At 43.0% G+C, this 12,194-nt stretch overlaps 1 protein-coding gene and 1 pseudogene across 1 annotated transcript; both read right to left on the bottom strand.

Moving 5' to 3' along the window:
• Nucleotides 1-276: 276 nt before the first annotated feature.
• Nucleotides 277-5,031, bottom strand: LOC130137060 (DNA mismatch repair protein MSH7-like; the record flags this gene model as incomplete). The annotated part of the gene is made up of 9 exons (XM_056307772.1): nucleotides 4,707-5,031; nucleotides 3,387-3,915; nucleotides 2,954-3,049; nucleotides 2,775-2,830; nucleotides 2,440-2,506; nucleotides 1,230-1,325; nucleotides 601-732; nucleotides 499-532; nucleotides 277-324 (listed from the first exon to the last, which is right to left on the bottom strand). Coding segments are annotated over exons 1-9 (1,315 nt in total), but the record flags the coding sequence as incomplete, so codon positions are not given.
• Nucleotides 5,032-5,677: 646 nt separating this feature from the next.
• On the bottom strand, nucleotides 5,678-11,994 carry LOC130137053 (aldehyde dehydrogenase family 2 member C4-like; annotated as a pseudogene).
• Nucleotides 11,995-12,194: the final 200 nt, after the last annotated feature.

Here is a 12,194-nt window from a genome sequence, read left to right as displayed (position 1 = left end):
CAGCATACTTTTGCTCCAGAAAGTAAAACACATAAGTCAATACTGCCTATAGGGGAAATGTAAGTTTCATCAAGAATATTATAGGACAAATACAAAATGGATGACAGAGATCTGCTCAATCCTGTGAGCCTAATGGTTTTGACATGTTAAGGAACCTACATTATTGGAATCAAGCAGGACACTGAAGTCCTAAATCTTAAGTCAAATTGCTTTAAGATCTATACTAAGAAGGGTAGAGAAATTGAATAGCAAAAGGTCAGGTTCACCATCTCTCACCTGTCAATGAGTACTTTCTGATTGCTTTCAATGCTTCTTTTGATAAACCTGTAATGTTCAGAGAATTCCGCATCATGTTTAATAACATAAATTGAACTCTTCCCAGCCCAAGGAGGAAAATACAGATTAAAGGCACTCTAGCAGGTGCCAATGCAAACTGACAAAGCTCATTACCGCCAAAGAAAAAAAAAAACACACACTGTAAAAAGAGAGAGAGCTTACTTCTGCTCTCATATATCACTTCCTTGGGTGCTACCTGCAACCAGATTTGGTTTAAATGAGTGATATAGTACATGCTGAGAATAAGAAGACAGAAATGAGTACCTGCATCAACAGAGCCCCCAACGCAGCACAAGAAGCATCATCATTAATGGAACCAACCCAAAACTTCAGAGCAGCACAATCAATGAAAGCAAAACCATAGGCAATTGAACTGCCATCTTGTCCATGCTCCCCCTAAAACAAAATAGGGTAAGAACACCAACTTTAGAAGCAACCTCACAATTTCACGTGCGGGGAAAATTTTAATAGCTACACTACCATCGACAAATTATCTAACAACTTTGTTTCATACCAAAATAAATTTCATTATCTGATGAGGACCTTTAGAATCATTTTGTTGATAACGAGCCTCATCTCCACATTGTTTCCAGGGATGAAAGTTATTGATTAACATAAAATGCATTACGACTAGCAAAGGTTGACTTCATGCCCAATTCATACATATCAGAGAAAGCGTGAATGCAAAAGTCTGCCTCTATGCTTCAGTTTTCATCAATGGCACTATGAAGTGCTTATATCATCTAGCGATAGAGGTGTGCAAATGAAACAAATCATGGGAGTATCCACTACTAACAAAGGAATAAGATTAAGAAGCAACAAGCAAAAGCAAGACAAGATAACACATATGCATCAACCTAGGTTACAAAATTTTACATCAAGCAATTACTAACCTCTTTTATTGCAAGAAGATGAACAGCATCAGGGCCAATGTTGCTATCCACTGAGGTTGATGGAGTAATCACATGAACCAATTTTCTTGAAATTACCTAATCCATGTGATGCAGTAAAACACTAAGGTGAGCACTTGAAGTAAAAGGAAGTGCAGCACACCAAATCGAACCTCCTTGCCCCGAAGTAAGAGATAGAAAATGCTTCATGGATTTGACATCAAGAACTCGTGACTAGAAGAGAATATCGAAAACTAATAGCACACTCAAGCTGGTGTAGTAGGCAAATAGGTGGTAAGTAGCTCATAGAACTTACTCAGAAGGCATGACAACAACAGACCAGTGCACCATCCATATGAACCAGTCACTTCACTATCTGAGCATCCATTAGAAGATTTTACATCTCACTCTTCTACAACACTAGTTTTAATTCATCTGCGCAAAACACCTAGTGAAGGCAACAAGCTTTTCAAAATCATCACATATTCTTGCCCTGAAGAAGCAAACGGTGCCTTCAATCTGACTTGCATTCCCGTAATTTGCATCATCGTTCTTCAAAGGCTAAACTCGGTGAAAGCTTCTTTCCAATTAATAGCAGAATGCAAAAAGAAGTAGAAAAGAATGGAATTAAGAGGTGAGCAACAGAAGAAAGTTCAGGTCCTTGTCACTTCTTGAATATACTGTCATATCGTCAAAATTCCAACTCAACAACTTAAACTGTTAGGTAGAAAGAGACTATATGTATATGAGACAGATTACCACCACTTCTCACGTGCAGACCAAAAGAAGAACAAAATATGAAATTGGCAAACGGGAAATAAAACAGACAAGAACCACATGCCAACTGAAATATTATATGAGGTATGGAAAATTAAGACTTGGCTCTAATGCGTCCCAGAGAGTTCAACCCAAGAGACTAATTTATTGGGTAAAAGGAACCTATATGTATATAGAAGGCAGACAAATCCCATGAACAAGTGAAGTAACTATGGGATTCTCTAACCCATATGCTTAAGCCATTTTATCGAGCATACAGTGAAGGAGAGTGCATTATCGCAACCAATCTATGGTTAAAAAAGGCCAATATAGATACGAATTCTTCCTAACCTTCAATATGTCCCATCAGTTCATCATCCTCAAGTACAGCAAATAAGGCCACGTTACAGACCATTTATTTGAAAACATAAGCAAAGAAGAGAAACGGGACACTTACAGAATTTGGACCTCTGGCTTTTGCTTGTGCAGATGTCTCCACTTGCTCCATTCGTCCAACTTTATATCTTCAAAAACAGACACAGCAAACCTAATATACATTGATGCAGGAAAAGTAGACATGCAACACAGCACCAGATAAAGGTGTTCATCCTAAAAAGAATAGTCCATTATAACGTAAAGAGGATTCTAGAACCTATCAACACGGTGACTATGTCAGAAACAGATAAAGAAAACTCACTAATAACACAAACTCCTAATATTTTATCCATAAAGAAAAATTGGGGCAATTGACTAGGCTACATAATTATTATAGAAAGTAGGCCATTTTCTTACCCACGAGCAACCAGTTTCTGAACAGCATCGTCGATTCCACTCTCGGAGATTCCAACCTGGTTAGCAGGGTAGAGAAAATGAATATATCAAATTAAGCTCACTACTTTCTTGAGTAAATTGCGCACTTCTAATCGGTTCACAATATATCTAAAATGAGTTAAAAGATTCATCCAGAATACCTGCCGACATTTTCCAACACCACTTAATGTAATCTTCCAGTCAAGCTCTTTGTGACCAACGTCTGCATCCAGTTCATACAGCTCATAAAACTTTCCCTGCATCAAAAAGCATTCAATACCTTTTAGACATATGAGACCAAAGAAATATGCTGAATCATTACTAGAATTAGAGGGTGAATTCTGATCCAATAGCACAAGATGATTAAGTGACCCAAGACATGTCAAAAACTTAGGCAGAACTTGAAGCACATAGAGATTGGAAAGTACAAATAACTTTTCCTATGTGGAACAGATGTCTTGCCTGACATGCACCTAATGCACCAAACAAATATCAATGACTCTTTTTTATTATCAATTTTCAGTGAAGTGTTCTCCAATTGGAAATCTACAGTATGATCTAAATAATGTAGTATGAGAAGCAGAAGAAACTAACCACTTTAAAGAAAAGCACAACATCCATATATTGACATTTAACACTCCAATATTGTCTCTGACTAGCTGACATCTTGCTCAAAGCCTCAGGAGGTATGTAAAGCGTCCGCTTGTCATAGAGAGGATCATCAGGTCTTCTTCTGTTACCATCCCTAATTCGAGAAGGATCAAGCCATTCAAATTTGCTTGTAGGATCCTGTGTGTCTTTCTCATTCTTATTTGAGGGTTTGCAAATAGAGTCGGGAAGAATTTTCAACTTTTTGCCAGGATTGAAAGAGGATGAGTCATGTTTAGACTCGAACTTAGGAGTTTCCTCTTGAACTCGCTTAAATCGAGGCACAAGGGGTCGAACACCTGGTGTTTCGGGACCAAGAATGTCACTATCACTTTCAATTTCCATGAAACATTCATGATCGACCTTCTTGTTGAACTTGAAGTCATTGTCCGTTCTAGGATGTTCGCTGAGGTCACCGACTTTATCAAATAAAGGGGAAGCCTTAGATGTACCATAGTGCGACTGCGAATTGTTCCTGCAAAATATAAGAACGCAACTTTTAAGGAGCTCAACAAAGAAAAAGAAGCTAATTAGGGAAAAAACAAGTATCTATATATGTATGACAGTTGATGGACATAGAGGCATCACAATGCGCAGGATCAATATCAATACAACCGATGAGAACAAATAAAAGTAGCCCTTATCCACACACGCCCTCGCCAGGCACAAAAGGAAAAAATCCATAGAAGTTTTTTGTTACAGGAGTTATGGCGTTTGTTTGCCTTAGATCATTCCTAAACAAGAGCCTTATGCAGACTTAATACCTTCCTTGGAATGCAATGCAAGCATATGGGTTCTGACATTATGTGGCATAGTCAAAGGGATGCGAAGGAACTAGCACATCACAAGAATTTCAACCTACAGCATTGCTAAAGCAGGTATCACGTCATAAGCCTAAAATAAATTGCTTATCGAGAGACCGTAGCTTCGCAATGACACAGCTTGAACATAGGCCAATCACTAAAAAGCAAATTTTCACAAAATCAAACTAACATCTAGCTAAGTTCTATCAATGTGGTTTTCTCGCCAGAACACAGCAACCAAACTGAAAAAAAGAGTAACGCATATCATCGTATTCATCTCCACGCTATTCCTCAAGCTTAATCCAAGCAGAAACCCAGCTTCGAGCAAAAGTGCTCGCTAAAATTAAACGAAAAATAGAAGCAATACAACAAAGCAGAAGCACCAGACGACATAGAAAAAAGCATCCAAAAAATAACAAGCAAAACATCCCCGTCATTTCCCCGATGGATAGGGAAAACGCACCGATCGCTCGTCCTCTCCTCGCCGTCGACCCTAACGAACTTGCGCATGATGCTGGAGTACAGGGAGGGACCGCCGTCCTCGCCGCCCGACCGGAGGACCTGGCGCGGCGCCTTCTCCGGCGGAGTGTCGGTGCCGCGCACCTCCGCGGACGAGCCGGCCGCGCAATCGCCGGGGGCGGCGGCGCCCTGGAGGCCGCCGGAGCTCCGGCCGTCCGACGAGGGCCTGAGGAAGGAGAGGATGGACTTCTGGCGCTGCATCGCTGAGGTTTCTGGGCGCAGAAATGGAAGAAGAAGAAGAAGAAGAGAGAGAGAGAGAGAGAGAGAGAGGAGTGAGAAGAGGAAAGTAAAGAGTGGAACTTTGAGCGCGCCAATTTTAGCGCTCCCCGATTTTTCGAGGGCAGCGCCCCTCCGGTCGGACCGTGTTGGACCGGATAAAACCGAACCGGTTTTAGTGTTTATTTTTTTTTTTTTTTTGTTAATAGCACGAAAAACCCCGGACCGGTATACCTGTGACAAATTTACCTCCACCCAAAAAGCCCCAGACCGGTACACTCGCGACAAATTTACCCTCCGTTAGTTTTTATTAAATTAGATTAAATACCATGAAAAATCACGAACCGGTATACATATGACAAACGGAAGGTGAAAATCCAAACTGATACACCCGTCGAGTATCACATGTCATCTAACTCGATATTTTGATGGTAAAATTTGACAAAAACTAACGATAATACATTTGTTACGGTATACCGGTTTGAGATTTTTTAGAGTAGCAGATGTACAAATTTGAGATTTTCCTGATATTAATCCTTTTTTTTTTGTCAAACTTTTAGTGCTTTTCTCGTTTGTTGATTTTGTGTATCACCGAGCGAGCACTTGACCGTTCTCCATCGGTTGTGGCGGTTGTCGCCATACCTCGCTCACATCGGATGATTAATAGAGAGAGACACACACGGGTCTCCAATTTGAAAGTGATCTCAGAAGAATGCGCATTTACGACGGTTCGAATTCATGCGTTAAGCGAGGCGAACAAACACACATATCGCTCGAACAATTCAGTGCGGCGGCCTGTAAAGCCCACCTTCGACCTTCGCGCGCAGGTCGCGACTCCTTATCTTTCGATTTCCTTCTATTTTCGATCCCTCGCGCCTTACATTTCCCGCCAACTTACCCATGAGATTGTGCAGGTCCATAAATGATTTTACAGCTCCATACTATTCAAGTCCTCAAGGATGAACTTATTAAACTGAGCCCTTTCAAATTTTCAGAGCCAAGGAGAGTTGAAGATGGGAGTGACAACAGACTTGACGTGAAGATACTTGTGAAGAGCTTCCAAGCCCATGTCCCTTCCGAAGCCGCTCATCCTGCACCCTCCGTAAGGCAGATCGTTGTCGAACGCGAAGTAGCAATTGATCCAGATGATCCCTGCCCGGATCGACCGCGAGACGGTGTTCGCCACGTTAATGTCCTTTGTCAAAATTCCCGCCGCGAGGCCGTACTTGGTGCTGTTGGCTCTCCGTATTGCCTCTTCAGCAGTCCTGTACTTGCTCAGTTCTTTCATCAGCTAAATGTTTGTTGTTCACTTGCATCAGAACAGATAACCCAAATGTCTAAGGGGTTACAGAGTATATACTCACTTGAACTTCATGAGCGACATCACGGGTCCGAAAATTTCATCCTTCGCAATTGGCATATTCTCCTGATGTTTTCCGAGAAGATGACAAAAGCGCGAATCGGAACTTAAAATCCTTTTTTTTGATAATGTTTCTCTGTGAAAAGAGATCGGAATTTTTACCTGGACATTGGCGAAAATCGTCGGCTGAATGTAATGCCCTTTTGTGTCCAGAGGCTCACCCCTGTCAAAAGGGTGGCTCCTTCTCTCTTTCCGTGTTCAATGTATGAAAGTATTTTCTCGAACTGCTTCTTGTCCACCTGCGCCAGTCGTTAAATCGTAAGTGATCATTCACATAATGTCGCTCATTCGATGCCGGCTATTTCAGTTCCATCGACTTAAAGTGTCTTTTGCTTATATATTCCAGCTCTAACCTGGGGTCCTTGACGGGAATTTGGATCAAAAGGATCACCGATCAGCCAATTTTTTACCTTCTCCACCAGCTACGTCTCGAACTCCTGGTGGATCCCTTCTTGGACGTAAACACGAGACCCCGCGATGCATATTCTCCCTAAAGTCAAAGAGTTAAATCATGAGGTCTCTCTACTTCTTCGCCCCTCGGACTATGATATATCTTACTTGCAGGCATAGTTTTAAGCAGCTTACTTTGTTATAAAGGACTCCGAGGAGAGCGATATCAGTAGCTGTATCTACATCGGCATCATCAAACACTAGAAGAGGTGATTTCCCCCCCAATTCTAGTGACACCGGCTTTAAATTGCTCGTAGCCGCCGCCTGCATTACTAGGCGCCCAACTTCCGTGGATCCCGCGAAGCTGACATTTATGTTTTCGAGACAGATAATTGAAGGTTCAAATCCGAAACAAAACAAAAGAATGGTCATCATAGTTTTACTCGCATTTTATCGATCACAGGCTATTAGGGACAGATAGCATCCATAAGATTAGAACTAGGAATTTACCATATCAATGTCCATATGATTGGTAATAGCTGCACCGGCTGTTGATCCGAAACCAGTTACAACATTGATCACCCCGTCCGGAATACCGGCCTGATCAGCAAATCGATGAAAGAAACCCTCAAAAGTCAACACATTACGAATAAGACTTTAATGGAATCGAGTGTAATAGGTCTTGGTGTAAATTTTAGTTCCAAAATCAAAAGATGGAAGCAACAGAATCCAATCAAGCAGAATCAGCATTCCCTCTGTCAGTCTAGGAATACAAAGCGCACTACTAAGAATTGCCTTGCGATTGTCAATCTCCAAGAGAAGATGTCTTTGCCTCAGCTTCACATTTGGACCGCAATTGCAGGACTAGATTGACTTTCTTTCATTTTGGTTACGGAAAACCCAAATGCAATAGCTTCATGCTAAATATTCCCCTCTCTAAGAGGTAGGTAGGAATTCCTAGAAGGTGCTGCAGGATAAGGAGAATATGTACCCCAACACTCACAGATGCTTAGACAACTGCAACTGAATTTGTAAGCGGCGCAGGGCAGGATGAACGAGAAAAGCGGCGAGAAGAAGACAGAGAGGGAGGGAGGACCTGCTTCTACTGCCTTCCCAAAGATAGAAGAAATCTAGAGGAACACATACATAGCGGTTCTGACCTGACAGATCAAAAAGCTTTTAAGAGAAAAACTATGTGACAACTGTGTTTGATATTGTGTTCTGCTGGAAAACTCAACAATGTCTTTCTTTCCAATCTCACAAACTTGAAATGTAAACGTAAAGAACAAGGTGTCTGAAAATGGTTGCTTTACCTTTTTAGCTAGATGAGCATAAAAGAGGGCTGACAGTGGGGTCTGCTCGGCGGGCTTCACAACCATGGTGCAACCGGCAGCCAGCGCGGGGCTGACTTTCATGGAGAACATGTTGCTCGGGAAGTTCCATGATATGATGTGCCCGACCACACCAATGGGTTCGTGCAGCATGAACGCGTGGAGCTCGCTCTTCATCTTCAGCACCTCCCCGTGGACTTTATCCACGGCACCCGCATAGTACCCCAGCAGTGAGGCGGCGCAGGGAATGTCCAAGGCCTTGCCCCAGGAAAACAGCTTGCCGGCATCAATAGTGTCCAGAGCAGCCAGTTCTTCTATGTTATCGTCGATCAAGTCTGCGAATCTTGACATGATCCGCCCCCTTTCCTGGTCATGACACGAGTACAAGGGACACAAATAGACATGAACAATCAAAGATAGCTGTTGATGAGTCTATACAGACATTATGTGTGATACTGGCAGGAGATCTCTCTTTTCGTAATAAAGACGAGCCCACATTTTGTATGATGTGTGCTATATTTAGAATAGCAATATGAAGATACAAGGCACTACGTAGCCGGACATGTGAGGCCATGGGCCATGATCAAAGGCTTCTCGAGCGGCTTTGACAGCCAAATCAACATCTTCCTCATCACCTTCTGCAACTCTCGCTATCAGCTCTTCTGTTCTTGGATCGATCGTCTCGAAAGTCCTTCCTATCGATTCGTAACTAGGGGAAAAAGAAAACAAGAGGCCAAAGACATGCACTTGTCACAATCGAACCTTTCATCTTATATCCCGGGCCAATGGAATACCTCACTTATATCATGAACTAGGGAAGACGCAAGTCAAAACTCGAGTGGGATCGCGACAAGTTTTATGTAGTCAAGTGCCCGAAATTGAATTACCTCAAGTAAAAACTTCTGTTTACGGAGTAGTAGTATTCAAAAGAACAAGTGACTTGCTGCATACAACTTGTCTCCCAACTTGTCACCATTTTCCCTTTCGTGTTTGATGATAGATATGTTAGATTTAGAACACTAGGGCTCTGTGGTTCTAGAAGATAATTCATATAATTAAAACAAGTAACTCACTTTTCCGGACCGGCATTCTGAAAAAAAAAACTGCATAACAAATGTCATATGCGCAATTCATCTACAGTACTTTCTTTCCTAAGAACACAATCCGACTCGAGATTTACAATCCGTTTGGACTTGTCAAACGGGTGGGTCGAATTTAGATGAGTCAAAAATGGGTCCAACCCAAAAGGGAAACAATAATGTGTGGATGAATATGGTACCAAGATATTCTGTTTGTAGATCTCTTATATAAAATTCATGTGACAACTTACATTAAAATCCCATTTAGGCTGCGCATGGCAACCATTCTGTGCCCGGGAACAGATTCTGATCAGAAATGATTCTTTTTTATTATGTGCTCGGGAACTGATTCTTAGCATTTGAAGGCGTTTGGTAACGGCCCAAAATTTCTATTCCTAAAATAGTAAAAGAACAAAAATGCGTTTGGTAACGGTATAAAATTTCTTTTTATTAATAATATTTTAATAACATTCTAAATATTTTAATATTTCTTTCTTTTCTTTTTTTCTTCTCCTCCTTCTTGGCCATGGTCGGTAAAATATTTTTTAATTAATAATACTTTTATTAAAAATAACTTTTTTATTTTTTTTGGCCATGGCCGGTAAAAAAATTTCTTATAAATAATTTTTTTATTAATAATTTTTTTTTAAATATTTTACTAAAAAATATTGAAAATATTTTTTTCTTTTTTTTTCGCCATGGCCTGGTCGCTGGCCATGGCCGATAAAATATTTTTTTATTAGTAATATTTTAATAAAAAAATATTTTTATTGAAAATATTTTTTATTTTTTTTTGCCATGGCCTAGTCGCTGGCAATGGCCGGTAAAATATTTTTTATTAATAATATTTTTATTGAAAATATTTTTTTTATTTTTTTCGCCATGGCCTGGTCGCTGGCCATAGCCGGTAAAATTTTTTTAAGGGAAAAAACCCCAAACTTTGCCATCTGTGACACATTTACCCCGAACTTTTTTTTGTGACACCAAAAACCCCGAACTTTGCTTTTTGTAACACATTTACCCCAATGTATTTAGTCCATGGGCATTTTCGTCTTTTTTGCTTTTTCTTTTTTTTTTTTCTTTTTTTTTCCTTTCCGGCGAGGGGGGCCCTCGCCTGCGTCGAGCAAGGGCGGCCCTCGCCGGCATCGGGCGAGGTTCGCCCTCGCCTGGGTGAGCGAGGGCGGCCCTCGCCGGCTCGGCGAGGTCGACCCTTCTTGGCGTGCGGCAAGGGTCGACCTCGCTGAGTCGGGCGAGGGCCGCCCTACGGCCGCCCGGGCGAGGCGACCCTCGTCGGCGTCGAGGCGAGGTCGACCCTCGCCGGCGTCGAGCGAGGCCGCCCCGGCGAGGTCGACCTCGCTTTGAGTCGGGCGAGGCCGCCCTCGCTCGCCCGGGCGAGGGCGACCCTCGCCGGCGTCGGAGAGGGTCGCCCTCGCCCGATCCGGCGAGGTCGACCCTCCAGCCGGCGTCGGAGAGGGGCGCCCTCGCCCGATCCGGCGAGGTCGACCCTCGCCGGCGTCGGGCGAGGTCCACCCTCGCTCGGGCGACCGAGGGCGGCCCTCGCCCGATCCTGGCGAGGTCGACCCTCGCCGGCGTCGGCGAGGGCCGCCTCGCTGACGCCCGGCGAGGGTCGACCTCGCCGAGATCGGGCGAGGCCGCCTCGCTCGCCCGGGCGAGGGTGGACCTCGCCCGACGGCGGCGAGGGTCGCCCTCGCTTGGGCGAGCGGCGGCGGCCCTCGCCCGGCTCGGCGAGGTCGACCCTCGCCCGACGCCGACGAGGGTTGACCTCGCCCCGAGTCGGGCGAGGCCGCCTCGCTCGCCCAAGCGAGGGCCGCCTCGTCGGATCCGGCGAGGCCGCCCTCGCTCGACGCCGGCGAGGGCCCCCTCGCCGGATCCGGCGATGGGCAGCCCTCGCCCGACGCCGGCGAGGCCCCCCCTCGTAGGAAAGGAAAAAAAAAGAAAAAGCAAAAAAGACGAAAATGCCCATTGACTAAATACATTGGGGTAAATGTGTCACAAAAAGCAAAGTTCGGGGTTTTTGGTGTCACAAAAAAAAGTTTGGGGTAAATGTGTCACAAATGGCAAAATTTTGGGTTTTTGGTAGTTTTTTCCCTTTTTTTATTAATAATATTTTTTTATTTTTTTTCGCCATGGCCGGTAAATTTTTTTTATTCATAATATTTTTTTATTAAAATATTTTAATCTCGCCAGATACGGCGAGGGTGGCCCTCGCGCCGAACATTAGAAGCTATATTAAAAATCAAGAAAAAGAAGAAGAAAAAAAACTGATTCTCATCTTTGTTCCCAGAATTAAGAAGCTACTTTTTTTTTTATTCTTGATTCTGCTCCAAAACTAATTCTGGGCACAAATTTGCAAGGATTTGTGCCCAGAATCAGAAAATTAAACAAACAGATTTCTATTCCCAAACTAATTCTGGGAACAAAAAAAACATAATCAAACACTATTTGGCAAGTTGCCATGCGCAGCCTTATTTTGCAGAAAATGAATGATTTGAAAAACATTTTTCTAAAAATGATGATTTGTATCGCTTGAAATTATTAATGAAAGAGAAAAGTTTTCATTATCAACATCACTTTATGTCTAGCAACGAAAGAGCTCTCGAGAAAACTTTATAGAGACGGACCGAAGAACGATGAAGAGATGGAAATCCAGCCACCTTTCACGGAGTCGACGAATCGGCCATTGATGAAGAGCTTGGTGAACTTGATCTCCAGAACATGCGCCCGGGCTTCGCGAGGCTTCGCGCTTCCATTATCGCTGCTGTGCTGATCTGCCATTACAGTAAATGCGTCCGAGGTCTCATGTTCGTGCTAGAGACTGGTGGAATTCCTATACTCGTGGACTGGTGCTTCTTCGATTTGGCGTTTTTAGCACAGGCATCTGTTTTTCGAGCTAACACCCGAATATCGATAGAGATATTGTATATGATTTCCTTACGCGGGCTGTATAACGATGTGATTAGCTTCTCATTCTTAAA

This window comes from Syzygium oleosum, unplaced genomic scaffold (assembly GCF_021117445.2).
Source record: "Syzygium oleosum isolate NSW1041296 unplaced genomic scaffold, Sole_v2.1 Sole_v2.59, whole genome shotgun sequence".
Taxonomy (NCBI): Eukaryota; Viridiplantae; Streptophyta; class Magnoliopsida; order Myrtales; family Myrtaceae; genus Syzygium; species Syzygium oleosum.
Note: the sequence above shows the minus strand (reverse complement) of the source record. Positions and strands in the feature narration are given on the sequence as shown.